At 43.5% G+C, this 22,096-nt stretch overlaps 1 protein-coding gene across 5 annotated transcripts in view; it reads right to left on the bottom strand.

The window, feature by feature from the left end:
* AGAP2 (ArfGAP with GTPase domain, ankyrin repeat and PH domain 2) overlaps positions 1-22,096 on the bottom strand; it is a 419,192-nt gene that overhangs the window by 18,496 nt on the left and 378,600 nt on the right. For all 5 annotated transcript variants that reach the window (XM_068267414.1, XM_068267415.1, XM_068267410.1 and 2 more), the window contains exon 12: positions 8,988-9,131. In XM_068267414.1, coding sequence (XP_068123515.1) covers positions 8,988-9,131 — 144 coding nt within the window. The remainder of the gene's footprint in view (positions 1-8,987; positions 9,132-22,096) is intronic.

Here is a 22,096-nt window from a genome sequence, read left to right as displayed (position 1 = left end):
ATTGAGCTTCATCCCTATCGGTAGCTGATACCCCCTTTCCAATGAGAAATCTTTTCCTTTTCACAAACGGATCATCAGGGGGCTCTGTATGGCTGATATTGTGGTGAAACTCCTCCCACAGTGTGATGTCAGGACCATGGTCCTGACAGTTTCTTGTCTGTGAACCTCACTGCATTGTGGGAAATAAAAGCTGTTTACAGCTGGGTCCAACTGCCAAAAAAGCAAGCAGCATCTCCTTCCACTGTCATCACCTGGCAGCAGTGAAAATGTCGCCATGTGGTAAATGTCCGAATGTAAATCAGGGAGAGGAAATGTTTTACAATGGGCAAACATTGACTAAATCATTTATACATAACTAGCAGACCCAAGCCCGTTTAAAACCGGGCTCTAGGGTCTGTGTTTTTCGCCAAAGCCCGCCGCATGTACTACATACGCACCCGCCGCGCGCGCACTCGCCGCACACCCGGCCGCCCGCTCCCACGCCCGCCTGGCTCCCTGGCCTCGCCCCTGTCCTGTCTGTGTGAGGCTGCGTCCGTGCTGCGCACATGCGCAGTAGCAAAAAGCACGGACCCAGCTACACAGAGACAACTGTCCCTGCTGTACGCAGGAACAGTTGCCTATTATTATATAGGATTATTGTAAAAATGAAGCACTTTTTTATTACATTATTTTCACTGGAGTTCCTCTTTAAAGTATCGATTCAAAGTATTTTCACTCAGTTTACCCTTCTGGTAGATAGATTTTGTCAGATTGTACAATCAAGTTGTATCATTAGTAGGCACCTTAAAGGGACAAAAGTTCTTTCTGACAAAAATCTGACTGGTTTAGCTGCATGCTTGTTTCAGGTGTGTGTTTAGTCACTACTGATGCCACAATGATCAGGCAATTGGTATGTTTTGAAAGGAAATAAATATGGCAGCCTCAATTTACCTCTTGCTTCAAGTTCCCTTTAAAGCTAAAAAAGAAACAAAAAAAATCAGATACTTACCACGGTAGACGGACGGAAGCCTCTGGATCCTACAGAGGCATTCCATGTCCTCCTCCAGTCCACCCTCTGGAAGCTCACGGTAGCACTCCAATCCATAAATGGGTGCGACCGCACTGTGCAGGTGTAGGCTGCCTTGCACCCAGGGCCGGATTTACCATAAGGCACACTAGGCGCGTGCCTATAGGCGGCCCATTAGTGAAAGGCGGGCCAGTATCCTCCCAGAGTGTCCCCTTGTCGCTTGCTCTCTCTCTCTCTCTCTCTCTCTCTGAAGAGAGCAGAGCGCCGTTAATATGGCTAGAAGCAGCGGCTGGAGAGGCGGAGTTCCGTGGGCACATTCCTCCCCGCTCTGATCGCCCTCTGCCGTCCTGAAGTAGCAGTCCCCGACAGCGGCGCCCTCCTGTCACATGCCGCAGCTGTCATTAAAGAGATGACCAACGTGGGCCCTTCTGAAGTGTTAGGCCTCGTTCACATCAGGGCCGTTTCTGTGCGCTTTCCACAGCGCACTGCCCTGTGCGTTCAGCAAGGTATTGATTTTTCCATGTAACTAAATGTAGCTGGTTCACATCTATGCGCTGCGCTGAGCAGCGTTACAGAAACGTAGTGTTGCAGGCATTTCTGTGCGTTGAGCTGTAAAGCGCACAGCAATGCAAGTGAATGGGTCCGCTTTTTTAGCGCATAGAAGCGCGTACAAGCGCATAGAAGCGCATGCGTTTTTTACCCCTAATTGGAGAAAAAAATACATTTACATACAAAAACAAAGTTTTATTGACAACTGCTGCTGCTACAGTAAGCAAAACGTGCTTTAAAGAAGCGCAGCGCAACGCACAGAAACGCGGACTAAAGCGCGCACAAGCGCATGCGTTTTTTACCATGCGCTTTAACACGTTTTTCAGCGCAGCAGATGTGAACGAGGCCTTAGCATTGCTAGGCAACGCTGCAGGAAGCCAGCGCCTCATGGGAGAGAGAACCCGGCTTCCTGCTGTTGGAGGACTCTGACTGTGCGGTGCGAGGATAGGAAGAGCAGGCTGGCTCAGAATGTGCAAAATGCACAATGCAGGTATTTGCATCAACGATCTTTCCTTCTCCCTTCGGCTCAGTAAAGTGACACTCATCCTGTCACGCCTGACCTCTCGCTGCTAACTTGCTTCACTATCTGTGGCTGGAAAGGGGAGAGTAGGAGAAGAGTTCCACAGACTGCTTGTGTGAATCATAATGCCCTGTGTGACAGACAACTGTCTGCCTGAACGTAGCCAGAGAGAGAGGTCTGCAGTCTGTCCGGAGCCAGGCCAGCTGTCAGACCACTGTGCTACTGTCAGGGATACATCAATCATCCTGGCCAGGAGGGCACATGCAGCTGACCATGACTGCACACGGAGAGGAGGACAGGTAGAAGACAGTGCAGCACAGAGAGGTACTAAAAACCAGAGGACAGGGGACCAGACCAGAGACCAGGCTGCCTGAAAAGAGACTGGCAAAAACTGTCTATCACACACACTATCATAATGCCCTCAGTGGAGCTCACAAACTAATCCTACCATAGTCTAATGGTAATAATATTATTATTTTATATAGCACTGGCATCTTCTGCAGCACATTACAGAATACATAGTCATGTCGCTGACTGTCCTCAGAGAAGCTCACAATTTAATCCTACCACAGTCTAATGTCCCCCCATATTATTATTATTATGTATTTATATAGCACTGACAGCTTCTGCAGCACATTACCGAATACATAGTCATGTCACTGACTGTCCTCAGTGAAGCTCACAATCTAATCCTTCCATAGTCATAGTCTAATGACCTACATATTCTTTTCACCATTATTTTGTTCAGTGCATAATCTTCTGCGCAGTATTAGCACAGTTGAGTTCTTTGCTCACCTGTCCTGCCTGCGTATTCCTTCCTGTGTGCTGTTGTCTTCTAGTAACCTAGCAGCATGTATGCACTCGCATACCCCGTCAGTTCATGGGGGTCACTCCGTGCACCGAGAAAGAGGACAGCACAGAGGAGAGGTGAGTGAGACCGCTCTGCTTTGGTTATACCCTGCATTTAAGCCCCAGGAAGACCAGCATTAGGAGGGAAGATGTGTCACAGGCCTGTCCCCAATCTACCAGCAAGGAACTGTCCTGCCCTATCGTTAATGTCAGTTAATTTCTACTAGAAATCGATCAAAATTACGATCGGGCAATATGTTAGGGCAACTTTGGCAGGTTCATAGTGTAAGGGTATCAGTTTTTACATGTCTAGGAAGTGGGAAGCATTTTGATCTTGTGGAGGCTTCCCAAGTCCTCCTGGCCCCCATTGTTGCTGTATCTAAAAGGAGCATGTTTGATATGTTATGCTGCCACACTCCTCTCTGTGCTTGCACAAGTACACTCAAACCTGCAGAGTAAGCCGGAGCTGCTTGTCCACGAGCAGCTTCATGCTACTGCGCAGGTGCAGCAATGCTCGCGTCGGTGCATCACAGCCACGTCTGTGCATGAAGAGAAGTGCGAACACGATCTTCAAGAGAGTCCTAGGTAGTGGTGGTGGTCTGGAGGAGGACATGAGAAGCCTCTGGAGGTTTACGTGTGGGGGGTGCACTTTGGAATCTCTTCCTCTGTTGCAGGATTATTATCTGGGTTGCAGTTGTATTATCTGCTTGTTGCTAGTAATATCAGCCCCTATTTGGTAAATTATACATTCCGTTGGTGATATCTGCATTGTTGGTATTCTCTACTTGTCTTTGGTAATATCTACATTACCTTGTGTGGTTTCATGTAATAAAAATGGGTGTGGTTTGAGGGGTGTGACCTGTGTTAAGGGGTGGGGCTTAGGGCGCCGGGCCTTATGTGCCTATAGGCTCCTGAGCTGTAAATCCGGCTCTGCTTGCACCTGTGCAGTAGCACAGAGCCATTCAGGCTCGGCTTATTCCGCCAGCTTGGTGCTACTGTACAGGTGTGAGGACCTACTTGCGCTGTGCAGCTGCACTGATTCATGGGCAGAGCCTAGCAAAGGTATCGCTTCATAGCTACATTAGGAAATATTAACAAGGGATATTTTGCCACAATGATCACTTAAGAATAATGTAGAGGTTGATTCATAAACACTATCGTGCTCACATATCGGGAGGTAAATTAAGCAAGCCCACACTACGCGAGGTGCTTTTAGTCAGGGGTCTAGTCCTGGGAAAAGAGCTGAGTGGACTCCGGGGCTAGTAATAAAGGGCGCACTGGGATAGTGGACAAAAAGGGCGCCGCCATAGACTGCAATGCAAAATATCAGCTATTCGACGCCCGGCAGGAAAAAAGGGCGCCCGAGAAATAGCGGTTACAGGGATCGTGTTAACAAAAGTTTTCGTTAACAAAATAAGGTTTATAACAAATATTGTTTACAAGTTCGTTTTGAGTTTGTGTTATAATTATTTTTTCGTTTATAAATTTTCGCTTATATCAGTTTGAACTTATTTTTTAGTTTTAAAATTTCGCTTACAAAAGTATAACAACTAAATTTTCGTTTACACTTCTTTGATCATTTAAAAAAATTTGTTTTCATATGTATAATGCTTAAATACCGTTTTCAACCTTATTGTATTAGAAATACATCGCTTTGGTATTAACTTTGTTTTTACTCTTATAATGTGTTGATTATAGTTACTAAAATATCGCTTTTAATATTACTGTTATTTTAAGTTTTCTAATGCGTACATGATTGTAAGGCTATCTATTGTATTGTATATATTTATATATACTTTTCTCTATTTATAATATTAATGTATACGTGATTTTAAGGCTATTTTAAGGCTATTTATTCTATTACAAATATATAAATTATTTTATTCAAGTTATTTGTAGAGAAGATAAATTATTTTATTCATTTTATTTGTAGAGAAGTATTTTAAAGATTAAATATATTATTGTTTATATGTGTTTAGAGTGTTTGTGCGGTGGGGATGGTTAGGTTTAGGCATTACCAGGGGGGTCTAGGCGTACGAGAGAGAACGGCGCCGGAGACTTGGGCGCAGGACACAGCCAGTATATGGCTGATCCTGCTGCCGCACAAGTCCGGGCCGTGTTAATTACTATTCCCCCTCCAGGCCGACATGGATAGTGGGGAAATGAAATAATTCGGCTTCCAGCAATCGCTGGAATCCGAATTATTGTTTTAAAAGCAACTTCAGGTCCGTCTTCTGACGGCGCTGAAGTTACTCCCTGTGCCTGCGATAGCCGTAGTTCCTATTACGGCCTATGGTGGCGCCAGCTGCGCCCAAGTCTCCTGCGCTGCTGCGCCCAAGTCTCCAGCGCTGGATTTACCGTGTTCGGGGTCTAGGGGTTAGGGATAGGTACAGGGAGGGTTAGGTATAGTTACAGTATAATATACGCAACCAGGGGGTGGTTAGGGTTAGGCACCACTAGGGGGTGCTTAGAATTAGGCACCACCAGGGGGGTCTTAGGGTTAGGCACCCCCAGGGGGGCCTTAGGGTTAGGCACCACCAGGGGGGTGGTTAGGGTTAGGCACCACCAGGGGGGTCTTAGGGTTAGGCACCACCAGGGGGGTCTCAGGGTTAGGCACCACCAGGGGGGTCTTAGGGTTAGGCACCACCAGGGGGGGTCTTAGGGTTAGGTACCACCAGGGGGGTCTTAGGGTTAGGCACCACCAAGGGGTCTTAGGGTTAGGCACCACCAGGGGTTAGGCACCACCAAGGGGTCTTAGGGTTAGGCACCACCAGGGGGTCTTAGGGTTAGGCACCACCAGGGGGGGTCTTAGGGTTAGGCACCACCAGGGGGGGTCTTAGCGTTAGGCACCACCAGGGGGGTCTTAGGGTTAGGCACCACCAGGGGGGTCTTAGGGTTAGGCACCACCAGGGGGGTCTAGGGGTTAGTGATAGGTACAGGGAGGGCTCTGTGTGAGAGTAAGGTTAAGTATAGTTACAGCATAATATATGTAATATATACAATTTATTAAATTATGTATATTTAAACAAAGATCCCTAGGGGTTAGGGATAGGGAGAGATCTGTGTGAGCCTACAGTTAGGTATAATTACAGTAAAATATCTGTAAAACCTACCATTGCATTGCTATGCTTAATACAAGTGTAAATATCGTTTTTGTTATAGACGCAATTCGACGTTTTTTCAGAATTCATTTGTTGTTATAGACGGTATTTTGCCATTTCATTTCAGTTTATTTAACCTATTTAGCACTAAATTTTCGTTTACAACCTAAACGAAAAATATGGTTTTGCATTAAAACTTTTCCAGGCGCCCTTTTTTGATACACGCAGTGGACTCACCCTAAAAACCCCTGAAAAATGGTGGCCAGGTGTAAAGATGTCCCCAAAATAGGTAGCCAGGTGTGAAGATGTCCCCAGAATAGGTAGCCAGGTGTATAGATGTCCCCAGAATAGGTAGCCAGGTGTATAGATGTCCCCAGAATAGGTAGCCAGGTGTAAAAATGTCCCCAGTATAAGTAGCCAGGTGTAAAGATGTCCCCAGAATAGGTAGCCAGATGTATAGATGTCCCCAGAATAGGTAGCCAGGTGTAAAAATGTCCCCAGAATAAGTAGCCAGGTGTAAAGATGTCCCTGGAATAGGTGGCCAGGTGTATAGATGTCCCCAAAATAGGTGGCCAGGTGTATAGATGTCCCTGGAATAGGTAGTCGGGTGTATAGATGCCCCCAGAATAAGTAGCCAGGCATTTAGGGGTTCCCTAACCAGGAAGGGAGGCATCACAGTGAAGGAGCAGCAGTGGGGAAGGGGGACGTCTCCCCACCCCTTCCCTCACCTTGGGGCGCCCCTTCCTCGCTTTCCTCTCCGGACTTTTTAATTTTCGGGGACTTAGCTCTGTTCTTCCAGCCACGGAAGGGAGATCCTGTGTGCCGTTAGTCTGGTCTTGAGTAGACCGGACTAGCGGCACGCAGAGCTCCTTCCCGCTGCTGGAAGAACAGCAGTAAGTCCCCGCCCGCTGTCAGCCGCCGACACTTAAAAATTCCGGAGGGAAGAGCGAGGAAGGGGGGCCCCAAGGTGAGAGAAGGGGTGGGAGACGTTCCCCACCGCTGCTCCTTCACTGCGCTGCCTCCCCTCCACTCCACATGCTAGTGTGGACGTCGTCCACCCTAGCATGAAAAAAGTAGGTTGACATCATGCACCCGCGTTCACGCAGGACTCGACCCCTGCTTTCAGTGTAGTGTGCGCTGTTAAAGTACGCATACTCGTTGTAAATTACTCACAATAGTGCAATACCATGACTCCGATATTTGACTTACGCGGCCGGTACTAAGTCAATTAACGTAGTACCGTCCATACTAGTCAAGTATCATGTAGGGGTGTAGCAATAGCCATAGCAGCCCTAGCAGCTGCTATGGGGTCCTGGAGCAGAGGGGGCCCAGGTGGTACTTCACTATTAACTTTCTTGTGTTCCGTCACCCTCTCACTATCAGTGCCCATGGGCTATGTGCAGTGTAGATTGCACAATAATTTATATTGCCAATTAACTCTTATCCATAGGATAGGGGCAGGTGGCATAGCTAAAGAGTGCCAATATCTGAGGGCCCCATGAAAGTGTTGCTATGGGGCCACAAAATCTCTAGCTACCCCACTGCTATCATGGTCACGGTACTGCACTGTCGAGAGTACAATCACGCATACCTTAATAGCGCACGCCACGCTGAAAGCACCTCGCGTGGCGTGCGCACACTCAATTTACCTCACGATATGTGATCGCCTTAATGCTACTGAATCAACCTCCATATTGTTTTTAGAGATAGTGTTCTGTGTGTTGCCAACAACAGCCTTATTCTATTGCCTGCTGGTGTCCAGTGGTGGGTGGCTTTGCATGTGCCTGAGTACCATAGAGACAAAGTCCCTCCATGGGAGTGCTATTTACTAACAGCAGATACTAAAAGAGTACAAACACACACAATACAGTGTGAAGAATGGTAAAGCACTACAACTTAGCACAGTGGTTATGCAATTGTACACTTATAGCAAACCTGAACTCAAAAATAAACATACACAGGTCATACTTACCTCCATGTAGTCTGCCCATCAATCTCCTTTCTCCTCTCCTCTTTGTTCACGGTGATTGATGGAATTCTCCATCTTTCTCTTTAAAAATGGTGATGACCCCCGTAACAGCTTCTGGGTCACACTGTTAAACTGTAATATCGCCCACTTGAGCCATAGGGAAACATGGGCATTACCTGGCACATCAGTTGTCCTTTTAGTTATAACTGACAGCAACTGATATATAACTGGCAGCAACTGATATATTTCAGTTCTGACAAACTGTTGTCAGAACTGGAAGGATTTGTTGTTAGAAGAAAATGGTGAGCTTCTGAGGGGAACTGACAGTGAGGTAAATATGTAATATTCATTTGCAGGTACATCATGTGTTTATTTTAAATAATTTTACTTGGTTCAGTTTCACTTTAATGCAGAACTGAGCAATATTTTATTTTAGAGTTAAAGAGGAACTCCAGTGAAAATAGTGTCATAAAAAAGTGCTTCATTTTTACAATAATTATGTATAAATGATTTAGTCAGTGTTTGACCATTGTAAAATATTATAAATCCCTGATTTATATTCTGACATTTATTACATGGTGACATTTTTACTGCTGGCAAGTGGTGTAGCTGCTGCTTGCTGTTTTGGCAGTTGGAAACAGCTGTATACAGCTATTTCCCACAATGTAACAGGGTTCACAGACAGGAAACTGCCAGAAGTACCTCGGTACTCAGAGCTTCTTGTGGGAGGGGTTTCACCACAATATCAGTCATACAGCGCCCCCTGATGGTCTGTTTGTGAAAAGGAATAGATTTCTCATGTAAAAGGGGGTATCAGCTACTGATTGGGATAAAGTTCAATTCTTGGTCGGAGTTTCTCTTTAAAACAGCAACACTGAGGGAATAATTCTGTTACATCAGGAAAAAAGGGAGCAATCAGTCCAGAGAGGAAACGGAACTTCCTGTTTGACCCTTTGTGAGCTGATGAAGTACCACACAACATGGAGAGCTTACCGTCCGCCTGCCCTGCTGAGCCCTCTGTTTTGGAGGGAGTCATGTTCTTCTTCTTCCTGTTTTTCTTTTTGTCAGTGAGCGGCGATGGAGGGGGTTCCTTAATGCTGGGTGGACTGGAAATCACATCCCCCGTTGAGCTGCTCTCTGGTATAGAAAATGTAAGATCCATATTAAGCATATTTTTGTGAAAAAAAATAATATTAATACTAAACAGGCAAACCAAATTTCTTCTATAAATAATCTCACCATTGCACAATCTTTTATTAAAGTTCTGTAAATTGCACATGAACATTGTCTTCATTATTCAGTTTTATTACCTGGCATTCTGGCTCTGCAACACTGTCTTTCTTTGTTGATGTCAAATGCTGCTTGCCTAAAAGAACAGCAGTCTGTATATCGCCCAATGTACTCCACCTATCCAGTGATCACCTACATCAGGTACTCAGAGTGTTATCTGAAGGGGGCAGTAGCAAATCTATTCCTCTGAGCATGGAGCTGATCACCTCACTCAGCCAGAGAGGGTTGTAAAGCGGACCTGAATTTTCCTGCATACTTTTTCTGCACACCAAGTGTGTCTCTATGCAGGAAAACGCACGTGTTTTTTCATAGCAGCTGATGTAATTGATACAAAAAACTGACAAAATGTGCAGAGTCCTGATGCAGAATGTCAGTTTTTTTTTCTGCGCGCGAACAAAATATTAAGTGTGTACTAGCCCATTGATTAACATGAGTTCTGTGCAGAAAACGCGTACGAAAACAGTCAAGTGTGTTCCCTGCCTTAAAGAAAAAGCACCTTGTTACAGCTTATAGAGCTTCTCAGATGTGCTGCAGTGTAGTTACTTCCTGGGAGCACAGAAAGGGTTAACTTCCTGTGTTTAAATATTAGCTCACAAATCGGCAGACAAGTCAAAGTCAACAATCAAGAGAAGACTTCACCAGAGTGAATACAGATGGTTCACCATCACCACAAGATGTAAACCATTGGTGAGCCTAAAAAACAGGAAGGCCAGATTTGAGTTTGCCAAGCGACATCTAATAAGCCTTCACAGTTCTGGAACAACATCCTATGGACAGATGAGACCAAGATCAACTTGTACTAGAGTGATGGGAAGAGAAGAGTATGGAGAAGGAAAGGAACTGGTCATGATCCTAAGCATATCAACTCATCAGTGTAGCATGGTGGTGGTGGTAGTGTCATGGCGTGGGCATGTATGGCTGCCAGTGGAACTGGTTCTCTTGTATTTATTGATGGTGTGACTGCTGACAAAAGCAGCAGGATGAATTCAGAAGTGTTTCGGCCAATATTATCTGCTAATATTCAGCCAAATGCTTCAGAACTCATTGCACAGCGCTTCACAGTGCAGATGGACAATGACCCAAAGCATTCTACAAAAGCAACCAAAGAGTTTTTGAAGGGAAAGGAGTGGAATGGTATGCAATGGCCAAGTCAATCACCTGACCTGAAACCGATTGAGCATGCATTTTACTTACTGAAGACAAAACCGAAGGGAAAATACCCCAAGAACAAGCAGGAACTGAAGACAGTTGCAGTAGAGTCCTGGCAGAGCATTTGCAATGCATTACCAGGGATAACACCCAGCGTCTGGTGAGGTCTATGTGTTCCAGACTTCAGGATGTAATTGACTGCAAAGGATTTGCAACCAAGTATTAAAAAGTGAAAGTTTAATTTATGATTATTATTCTGTCCCATTACTTTTGGTCCCTTAACAAGTGGGAGGCACATATGCAAACAGTTGTAATTTCAACACTGTTCACCTGATTTGAATGCAAACACCCTCAAAGTAAAAGCTGGCAGTCTGCAGTTAAAGCACATTAGGCCTGATTCACAAAGCGGTGCTAACCCAGTTAGCATGCCTAAAAGACTTTAGGCGTGATAACCATTGCACCATGATGGTGAAAAGCCAGTTTAGGTGTGATACGTTTAGGTGTGATAAGTTCAGGCATGATAAGTTTAGGCATGCTAAGTTTAGATAAGTTTAGATCGCACTCAAAGTCCCGCACGCAAAGCAGCGCCATTAAACTCTATGTGAAGTGCACCAGACTTTGCTATCGCAACATTTTTGATCAGCTGTGCACTGCAGTGCTAACCCAGTTGGTGCTTAAACTTATCATGCCTAAACTTATCACACCTAAACTTAGCATGCCTAAACTTATCACACCTAAACTTATCATGCCTAAACTGAGTTTAGGCATATAAAGGGCTTTTCACCAGCGTGCTAACTGTTAGCACCGCTTTGTGAATCAGGCCCATTGTGTTTGTTTCATTTCAAATCCACTGTTGTTGTGTATAGAGCTAAAAATGTTAGAATTGTGTGAATGTCCCATTATTTATGGACCTGACTGTATTACTAGAGCCTCACAAGGAGTTCCAGAAACAAAAGGCAGCCCTATATTTCCCTGATAGCTGAAGATTATAGTCTCTACAGTAATCTCACCAAGCCAGTCTTCACAGTAATAAAAGCATCAACTCGAATTGAGCTCCTCTACGACTGAATGTGATTCTGTAATAAAATCTTAACTATTCAGTCACAGTAAAGTATGCTGAATGACATTATCCACAAATCACTCATCTCCATCACTGCACTAAGTGGAGGTAACTCTTCATCAGATCAGTGTGTCTAGCTTGCCTGACAGATAGAATTCATTACGATCTTCAAAGTACAAGTGGTTTTCATTTACACATTAAATGACATGAATAGGAAATAGTGTGATATGCTGGGCTGCCCATTCTATATGAATTATAGCGGCTGCTCAATATGACAAAAAGTTAAATGGATGAATTGAAATGTAGGAATGTGCAAAGGTGTGATGAGGCTGATATAGGAATGTGCAATCTCCATGAATATACAATGTTTTACTCTAGTTCAGGCCGTAATCGGAACCCGATCCCTTGGGCGACACTGCTGGGCTAACAGTGTACAGAGGCGGAGTTAGCACTGTACAGCTGTGTACAGCTCCGGGTTTGGAGGGCCAACAGTGCAGGCATGATGTCACCTGGTGTGCGGGCCAAGTGGAGGGTACAAAAGCATCGGTAGTTGTTTAGCCAAGTAGTTCCATCTGGTGGATCGCTAGCAGGGCCGCGGTCGGGGGTTACTGTACACACACTGGTTTATCAGCTGAGGTGATCATTGTCACCTGCTTCAGCTGACTTCAATCAAGCGCGTGAATGGGGCTTAAGGAAGATTTGATACTTTACGGAGAGTCGATTAATACCTAGGATTTGATATTAGTACTTCCTGAAAGGACAACCAAGGTGACATGTGACATGATGAGATAGACATGTGTATGTACAGTGCCAGGTACACAAATGACTATGCTGTTTTCCTTTTTTTCTTTCTCTGCCTGAAAGAGTTAAATATCAGGTATGCAAGTGACAGTTTCTGTTCGGATATGTACAGCCAAATGTACAGCCTGTATTACAGCCATAAAACACTTTACTGTCATTAAATGGCTTCTGAGAGCAGAAATGGATAAAAAGAGTCAATCGTTCATAGATTTGAGCTCTGGCACTTCAATGAAGGTGCCAGTGAGCAGAGACAATGAAACAGTAAAAACTTAAAAAAACTAGATCTAAGTATAAAATAAAACTGTGGGATATCTAAAAAAGTAATTTTTAGGAGAAGTAGGATAGATGCAATTGCTTATCTCATCGGTTTCTTTTCTCCTCGGATGTCCTTTAAAGAGACTCCGTAACAAAAATTGCATCCTGTTTTTTATCATCCTACAAGTTCCAAAAGCTATTCTAATGTGTTCTGGCTTACTGCAGCACTTTCTGCTATCACAGTCTCTGTAATAAATCAATGTATCTTTCTCCTGTCAGACTTGTCAGCCTGTGTCTGGAAGGCTGCCAAGTTCTTCAGTGTTGTGGTTCTGCTATGAACTCCACCTTCCAGGCCCCTCTATGCACACTGCCTGTGTATTATTTAGATTAGGGCAGCTTCTCTCTTCTCTCTTATCTTTTACAAGCTGGATAAATCGTCCTCTGAGCTGGCTGGGCTTTCACATACTGAGGAAATTCAGACAAGGGCAAAGCTGTTTGCAGGAAGAAAAGAGCAGTCTGAAACTTCAGTGCATGAGAGATGCAGGGGGAAAGAAACACACAAATGATCTCTTGAGATTCAAAAGGAAGGGTGTATACAGCCTGCTTGTGTATGGATGTATTTTCTATGTGTGGACATACTGTACATCAACCTACTTCCTGTTTTGGTGGCCATTTTGTTTGTTTATAAACAAACTTTTTAAAACTGTTTTTAACCACTTTTAATGCGGCGAGGAGCGGCGAAATTGTGACAGAGGGTAATAGGAGATGTCCCCTAACGCACTGGTATGTTTACTTTTGTGCGATTTTAACAATACAGATTCTCTTTAAGGTGGCCACTAATGATACAACTTGGAAAACAATCGTTTGACTATTCGCATGAACGATCTGAAATTATCGTTTGAGACCACTAATAGACGAAAATCTTTTAACCAATCTGATCAAATTGACAGGATCAATCCTGAAATCGGATCAATTTAATTAATGTGATCGGATTGGTTTGACAATTTTAGTCCATTAATGGCCCTAAATGATAATTTCTGATCGTTCATACGAATAATGGTTCGTAAACGATAGTTTGGCAAATTGTTACGTTAGTGGCCACCTTTACTTAAAGCAATGTACCTACAACTATGAACATGGAAATGGATCCATGCACTGCCCTCTGAAACAGCGAGAAGGACATGGAGGCTGCCATATTTATTTCCTTTTAAAGAGTGCCTATTCCCTGGAAGTCTTGCTGATCCTTTTGGCTGCAGAAGTGTGTGAATCACACACTGAAACAAGCATGCAGCTAATATGACTTTAATCACAACAACACCTGCTCTCCATACACATTCTGGGTCTGTGGCTGAAAGTATTGGAGTCCATCCACACTGCGCACAACATCACAACGGTGCTGAAAAGTCGCATTGTGCGTTAGACGTGTGGCGTGACCATACGGTGAAGCATAGAATACAATGAAATTATGCTTCACTGCCACTGCCTGGTAATCACACAGTTACTCCCACTGGACTCAAAGCATACCCTATGTCACCTATGTCAACGCAAAGGATTCAGTGTGAAAGGATCCTTAGAGACACAGGATCAGCAGGACAGCCAGGAAACTAGCATGGTTTAAAAGGGAAAAAGAAGGCAGCATTTCACACCCCTCTCACTGTAGTGTTCCTACAATATTATTGCATAGAAGGGGAAACTAAAACATATGTGTGGATATCCCCATTCAGCTGCTGGATATGACTGTGGGATGGGAATTTTAACATTGCGTAGGTGAAGGCATTTTTATTTTTTTATTTTTTTTTGCAAAAAAGTGCCAATACAGACAGTTACATGGCAATGGGCTACAGATAAATAACAATTGGGCAGGTCAGCTATGCATTGTACATGAAGGTAGAAACTAGGTAACCACTATACACAGCAGTAATGACACAGAAGAGGAAAGAGACAGAGCGCTGGCTAAATAAACTGACTGTCTAAAGGCTCATACACACATCAGACTATAGTCTTTGGAAAATGAAAGATCACAGACCAATCTTACCACCCTTCATGTAGTATGAGAGCCATACTCTACACAGTCTTTTCTATGGAGCTGAACTCCACATCAGAAAAAAATCTTTGCAAGATGCTGCACACACAGATGCTGTACAGACACAAAAGATCAGTATCTGCAAAAGATCTGTTCCTGCCAAAAATCCATTCCTGCAAATTACAATGATAGTCTATGAGATCTGCAGATCATCATACACACATGATTTAACTGACATTCATCTGCAGATCAAGCAATCATCCGCAGATCTGAAAATCCATCCTGGTGGATCTGATCTGCAGATGAATGTCAGTTAAACAAGGTGTGTATGATGATCTGCAGATGAATGTCAGTTAAATCATGTGTGTATGATGATCTGCAGATCTCATAGACTATCATTGCAATTTGCAGGAATGGATTTTTGGCAGGAACAGATCTTTTGCAGCTACAGATCTTTTGAGTGTGTGCAGCATGTTTGTGTGCAGCATCTTGCAAAGATTTCTGTCTGATGTGGAGTTCAGCTCCATAGAATAGACTGTGTAGAGTATGGCTCTCTTACTACATGAAGGGTGGTAAGATTGGTCTGTGATCTTTCATTTTCCAAAGACTATAGTCTGATGTGTGTATGAGCCTTAAGGATTATGAGGATTATGTAAATACAAGCGCATGAGAATTCAGGTAAAGCCACATTCCACAGACCTGCTATATTCAGAGGTAATACTACATGGAGTAACTGTGGGGAAATAGCATGTGGCACTTTTGTAGACAAGAGTTAAAGGGAACCTAAACTGGGAAGAATATGGATGTTTCCTTTTAAACAATACCAGTTGCCTGGCAGTCCTGCTGACGTCTTTGGCTGCAGTAGTAGCTGAATCACACACCTGAAACAAGTATGCAGCTAATCCAGTATGACTTCAGTCAGAGCACCTGATTCTGCATGCTTGTTCAGGGGCTGTGGCTAAACGTATTAGAGACACAGGATTAGCCGGAGAGTCCGGCAACTGTATTATTTTATAAGGAAAAATCCATATCCTTCTCAGTTTAGGTTCCCTTTAAAGTAACATATACAGTACTGAGCTACAGGCCTAAATTCATACTCATAGAAAGGGTAGCTATGGAAATGCTGAGGGGAGTGGTCAGTTTACATACAATCATTAACACCCACTCAAGACACAGCAAGCTAGAACACTATCAGGAATAAAAACAACTAAGTTGCAAATTGCAGTTGGGTTGCGTAAATGGATTGCATGCAAAAGCATTCTGTACGAGACCCTTTCACCAGCACTGAGGTTTCCTCCTGTGGAAATGGTCCTTACTCTACCTATACCAGTCAGCAAGCAAGCAAACATTTCATGGTCCTGAACCTGAGATTCACGCTGAGGCACTGTCAAGTTCTACCATTCTAAACACATACATGCATGTAAATCAGTCTAAAGGCACCCATTAACGGTACAATTTTTTCATCAGATGCAATCTTTCAACGCAATTTTTATAATCGAATTGCACAGCAAAATGTGCAGTGTGTAGTTAAAATATTCTATGTCGACTGTGTCAGAAAATTTAATCCAAATTGGATTTTATGATCAAATTGAAAGAGAGAAAATGCCCTGTTTATGGGAACAACTGATAATTACTTTCCAATTACTTTTGGATCTGATGTAAAAATTGTACGGTTAATGGACACCTTAAAGGACAACCGAGGCGACATGTGACATAATGAGATAGACATGTGTATGTACAGTGTCAAGCACACAATTGCTGTGTTCCTCTTTTTCTTTCTCTGCCTGAAAGAGTTAAACGTCAAGTGACAGTTTCTGTCCGGGTCGGGACCGGGTCGGTTTGGGTCAGACTGTAGCATAACCCTCACTGGTAAGTGATTACAGCCATAAAACACTTTCTGTCAGTAAATGGCTTCTGAGAGCAGTAAATAGATAAAAAGAGTCAATAATTCATAGATGACACCTTCATTGAAGTATGTTAGAGGTCACCTCTAATATACTTCAATGAAGGTGTCATTGAACAGAAAAAATGAAACTTAAAAACTAGATCTAATTATAAAATAAAACTGTCAGATATCTAAAAAAGTCTTTTTTAGGAGAAGGAGGATAGATACAATTGTTTTTCTCATCAGTTTATTTTCACCTTGGATGTCCTTTAACCACTTCAACCCGCGGGTTGTTTTCACCTTATGGACGAGAGGAATTTTCACATTTCGGTGCTTATCACTTTCATTCCCCAATCATTTTATCACTACTTATGACAGCAAAATAATCTATATCTTGTTTTTTTTTTCACCACCAATTAGGCTTTCTTTGGGTGGTACATTATGCTAAGTATTATTTTATTCTGAATGCATTTTAATTGGAATAATAACAAAAAATTGAAAAAAAGCCTTATTTCTTGGTTTTTCAGCTATTATAGTTTTAAAATAAAATGTAAAACTGTGGATAAAAGCCACACATTTTATTTGCCCATTTGTCCCAATTATTGCAACGTTTAAATTACGGTATATCCCTAGTATAATGTTTGATGACAATACTTTAATTTGGAAAGAAAGGTGCATTTTTTTCAGTTTTACATCCATCACTAATTGTAAGCACATAATTTATTAATAATATACCCTCTTGACATACGGTACATATTCAAAAAATTGTAGGCCCTAATGCATGTAGGTGTAATTTTACTATTTGGCCCCAAGATATCCTTGTGCATTATTTTTTATTGTGTACAATAAGTACGCTAAATAGGAAGTAATGCGTGGCTATGTTACTTCGGAAGTGATGCAGCCATCTTATTGATGCCAGCGATCACGGGGGCCTAGAGCGGAGATGAATGAATGGGAACACAGTTCCCATTCATTAATCTAACGATTGGCTGCGGGAGCAGCGGAAACGAGCGAGCAGGAGGGAGCGCGGCAGCACAATCGCTCCTACAACTGAAAATAATCACTGTTTTTGAACAAAAACCGTGATCACTCTCACCGGACAAGCTGCCACCAATCCCCCCTGTCGCAGGGACCATCGCGATCGTGGGATTCCACTCCACACGATCGTGCACGCAGCCCCACAAATTGCACGGATGTGAGTCTCACGTGCCTGCAGCTGCAGCAGCCCCTGCCGCGGACGTGAGACTCATGTCCATGCGGCTGAAATGGTGAAGATCTCCAGGAAGCAAGCAAACAACTGTACTACTTACACCAGTGGTTTTCAAACTTTTCTGGTTCAGGGCACCCTTGATGGGCGGAAATTTTTTCAAGGCACCCCTTGACAAATACAATTACCAAAATGCACACTTGCCATTTTAAGAATTGTCCCCATGTCCTCCTCTGCCCCCCCCCCCCTTGTGTTATTGATTGTCCCCTGTGTTCTTTTCGTCCTTGTTTGTCCTGTGTCCTCCTCCATCCCCCATTGTGCCCCCTGTGTCCTCCACTGCCTCATGTCCTTTGTCCCCTGTGTCCTCCTTAATCCCCGTTTGTATCCTCATTTGTCCCGTGACCGTGCTCTGTGTCCTTCTCTGTCCTGTGTTCTCATTTGGCCCCTAAGTCCTCCATCTCCCTGTGTGTCCTCCTTTGTCCCCTGTGTCCTCCTTTGTCCCCTTGTGTCCTCTGTCTCCTTTTGTCCCCTGTGTTCTTTTTTATCCATCCCCCTTCATCCCCCTTTGTGTCCTCCTTTGTCCCGTGTACTCCTTCCCATGTCCTTCTTTGTCTACAGAGTGCTCCTTTTTGTCCCCCTTCGTTCCCTGTGTCTTCTTTCATGTCCCCCTTTTAAGAGTTAAAAGCAGTGGAAGCCGATCATGTGTTTTACCTGATCCTGGGAGCCGGCGGCGATCAGAGACCTCTCCCCTCCCTCCTTCTTCCCCCGAGTGCGGGTCGTGTGTAATGACGCGATCAGGAAAAGCCAGCACTAGGGGTGGAGTGAGGGAGAGGAGACGCCGCTAATCTTTGCATTCTCCCAGGATCACGTGAGAGACGCAATCCGCAGGAGAAAAAGAATAGGGGCACGTGACTCGGAGGGCAGCCGCTGCACCCCGGGGAAGTGCTCGCGGCACACCAGGGTGCTGCGGCACCCAGTTTGAGAACCTCTGACTTACACCATCAAATAAATGGGCCTTATCAATGCTAGTCTTAAAGCTTGCTGTGAGTGTCTTGAGTGCAAAGGGTTAATGAGTGTTTGTACGAAAATTCGTACTGTTCAAGTTTTGTGACAGAAAATCACAGGAATAGATGACAGCAGTGACACGTTGTCACATGGAACACCGCAGTATTGTCTCTCTTCCAGTTTTTCCCACACAAGCCATTGTACTACTGCGTGCCGTGATTTATTCTACCATCTGTCTCCACCGCTTGTTTTCTCTCCTTTTATAAAAAAATTTATGCAAGCTAAATTATCAAATAAGAAGATAAGACGATAGAACAAGAAAATATTCAGCTGAGAGAAGGCTCATTATGATGAAACACAAATAGATAAAGCAATTAGCGCCATTGTTGTGAAAAGAGGTAATTAAGCCAGGCATTTCCAGCAGTGTTAACCTTTCATAGAATTAATATCCAGATGGGATGAAAAAGGCAACACCATGAAGAATGTCTCTGAAAAGTGATTCTATCATAAACAACTGGAGACAGTCAAGACTTAAAAGACTGCAGGAAGCCCATCCCTAGTCTGATGTAGCCGGGGCACCTGCTAGCTCTAGGCTCATTCACATTCACACATGTCCTTCCATTTCAAAGCACTGTACAAGAGGTGTGATGTATGAACAAGAACTGAGAGGGGACACATGGGGGTTATTCCTGGTGCTTCAAAAGCAGATTCTAGTGTCTCGGTGTACTTAAGACTTCACCTTGTTTCGAATTGTTGCTGATTTTGAACAGCTTACAACATACAATGAACTTGAGTCACTGAAACCAGATCTAGCAAGCTGTTTCCCACAGAAATGTATAGTCAGGCCCTGATTTACCTCAAAGAAGCCTATAGGCACAGATGTCCTGGCACCCTAGACTCCACCCTCCATGAACCTACAAACCCCCACCTAACCACACCCCAAGTATGCTGGCTGTCCCAACTGTCACTTCATCCTTACTTCCCATACCCGTCAATGTCATAGGTAGCTACAGGTGCCCCTTAGTATTAGGTAGCCAGAGCTATCCTTGGTATTAAGTAGCTAGAGGTGTCCCCAAGCATTAGCTAGGTAGAGGTGCCCCCAACTAAAGTGAGATCTGGTCAGTGGAATGCCGAGATCTGGGTGAGTAACCTCTCCTTTACACTGTTATCAGGACTCAGCATAGGGAAGGAGGGAGGGAGGCACTGGGGGAGGGGAATGAGCCACCTTTCCATCATCAGGCGCCTGTAGGCACATGCCTACAGTGCATTGTGGTAAATCTGTGTATAGTCAGAGGTGGACACATGACTGCAATCAGCCCAGGAAACTGGATGACTATATAGTCCTGGACAGATAGATGTGGACACATAACTGTAACCTGCCCAGGAAACTGCATAAATTAATAGTCCTGGACTAACAGAGGTGGACACATGACTGTAACCAGCCCAGGAAACTGGATAAATCTATAGTCCTGAATTGACAGATCTGGACATATACGATAACTGGAACTAGCCCAGGAAATTGAATAAAGCTATAGTCTTGGACAGACAGAAGTGGACACATGACTGTAACAGAAAACTCCATAAATGAATAATCCTGGACTAATAGAGGTGGACAGATGGCTAAACGGTTGGAGGAGATTTTAAACTAGGATCTGGTGGGAGGCGGGAGGATAAAGTCTCAATACGTAGACAAGATGAGGTAAAAAGACAGTGGGAACCTATCATTATGGAGGGTGGAGAGGGGGGTGGGGACAGTGTAAAGATTAAGGAGGTTGGTAAAACTTCAAGTAGCCCATTTCATGTAAACAAAATTGGTAAATGTGGTGGTAAAAATATAAAGTGCATGGTAACCAATGCTCGGAGCCTTGCAAATAAAATAGACGAACTAGAGTTCATTCTGAATGACAAAGGCTATGACATTGTGGGAATAACCGAGACATGGATGGATGAAAGCCATGACTGGATAGCTAATTTAAAAGGATACAATGTGTTTAGGAGGGATAGAACAGGGAAAAAAGGTGGAGGGGTTTGTCTCTTTGTTAAGAATTCTCTTACAGCTGTCCTCAACGATGAGATGGAGGAAGAATGCGAAGATGTGGAGTCCGTTTGGGTAAATATTCATGGTGGAAATAAAAGTTGCCAATTGCTTATTGGGGTATGCTACAGGCCACCTCTTATTAATGAAGCTGCAGAACTGCGATTACTACAGCAGATTGAAAAAGCTGCAAGTAAAAATGAGGTCATAATTATGGGCGACTTCAACTTTCCAGACATTGACTGGAGTATTGAGGCTACCCATTCTGGTAAAAGCAGCAGATTTCTGGCAGCACTACAGGACAATTACTTGACTCAAATGGTAACGGAAACAACTAGGGGGAATGCGTTACTGGATCTGATCATTTCTAATAGACCAGATAATGTATCAAATGTGCAGGTTCAAAAACATTTGGGAAATAGTGATCACAACATGATAACGTTTGATCTGGTGACTGATCGGCCACGGGGCATCGGGACCACTAAAATAATGAATTTTAGAAAAGCAAAGTTCAATCAAATTAGGCAGGCACTAAGTTTGGTGAACTGGGATAATGTACTACAAGGGGAGGACACTGAAGGGAAATGGCAAGCTTTTAAACTTATTCTCAATCAATATTGTAGTATGTATATTCCATATGGAAACAAAATGTCTAGGAATAAAAAAAGGCCACTATGGATGAATAGAAAGGTTAAAGATAAAATGAAGAGGAAAAAGAATGCCTATAAGGTCTTAAAACAGGAGGGGACCGAGGCTGCACTAAGCAATTATAAGGAGTGCAATAAAAATTGTAAAAAAGAAATTAGGCAGGCAAAGATTGAAGCTGAAAAACAAATCGCTAAGAATATCAAATCTAACCCAAAAAAGTTTTACAAGTACATTAACTCTAAAAAAAGAAAGGTTGACTGTATAGAACTCCTAAAGGATGAGGGTGGGAACTCAATGGTGGATGACCAAGGTAAGGCAGAGTTATTAAATGTTTCTTTGCTTCTGTCTTCACATAAGAAACAGCACTGTTGCAAACTACAGAGGCGGAAGAGTCTCAATCTTCTAACTGTAATATTAAATACTTAACGCAGGAAGAAGTGAAGGCAAGACTAAATAAATTAAAAATAGACAAGGCACCTGGCCCGGATGGCATGCATCCTCGGGTCCTAAGGGAATCAAGTTCAGTTATAGATAAACCCCTTTATCTTATCTTTTGTGACTCTCTTGCAACTGGAAGAGTCCCAGTGGATTGGCGTACAGCCCACGTTTTCCCATTATTTAAGAAGGGCAAAAAATCAGATCCAGGAAATTATAGACCTGTAAGCTTAACATCAGTTGTATGCAAACTATTTGAGGGGTTACTAAGAGATACTATACATGACTTCATAGTAGAAAATAATCTTA

Source organism: Hyperolius riggenbachi, chromosome 2 (assembly GCF_040937935.1).
Source record: "Hyperolius riggenbachi isolate aHypRig1 chromosome 2, aHypRig1.pri, whole genome shotgun sequence".
Lineage (NCBI taxonomy): Eukaryota > Metazoa > Chordata > Amphibia > Anura > Hyperoliidae > Hyperolius > Hyperolius riggenbachi.
This window is presented reverse-complemented; position numbering and strand designations above follow the sequence as displayed.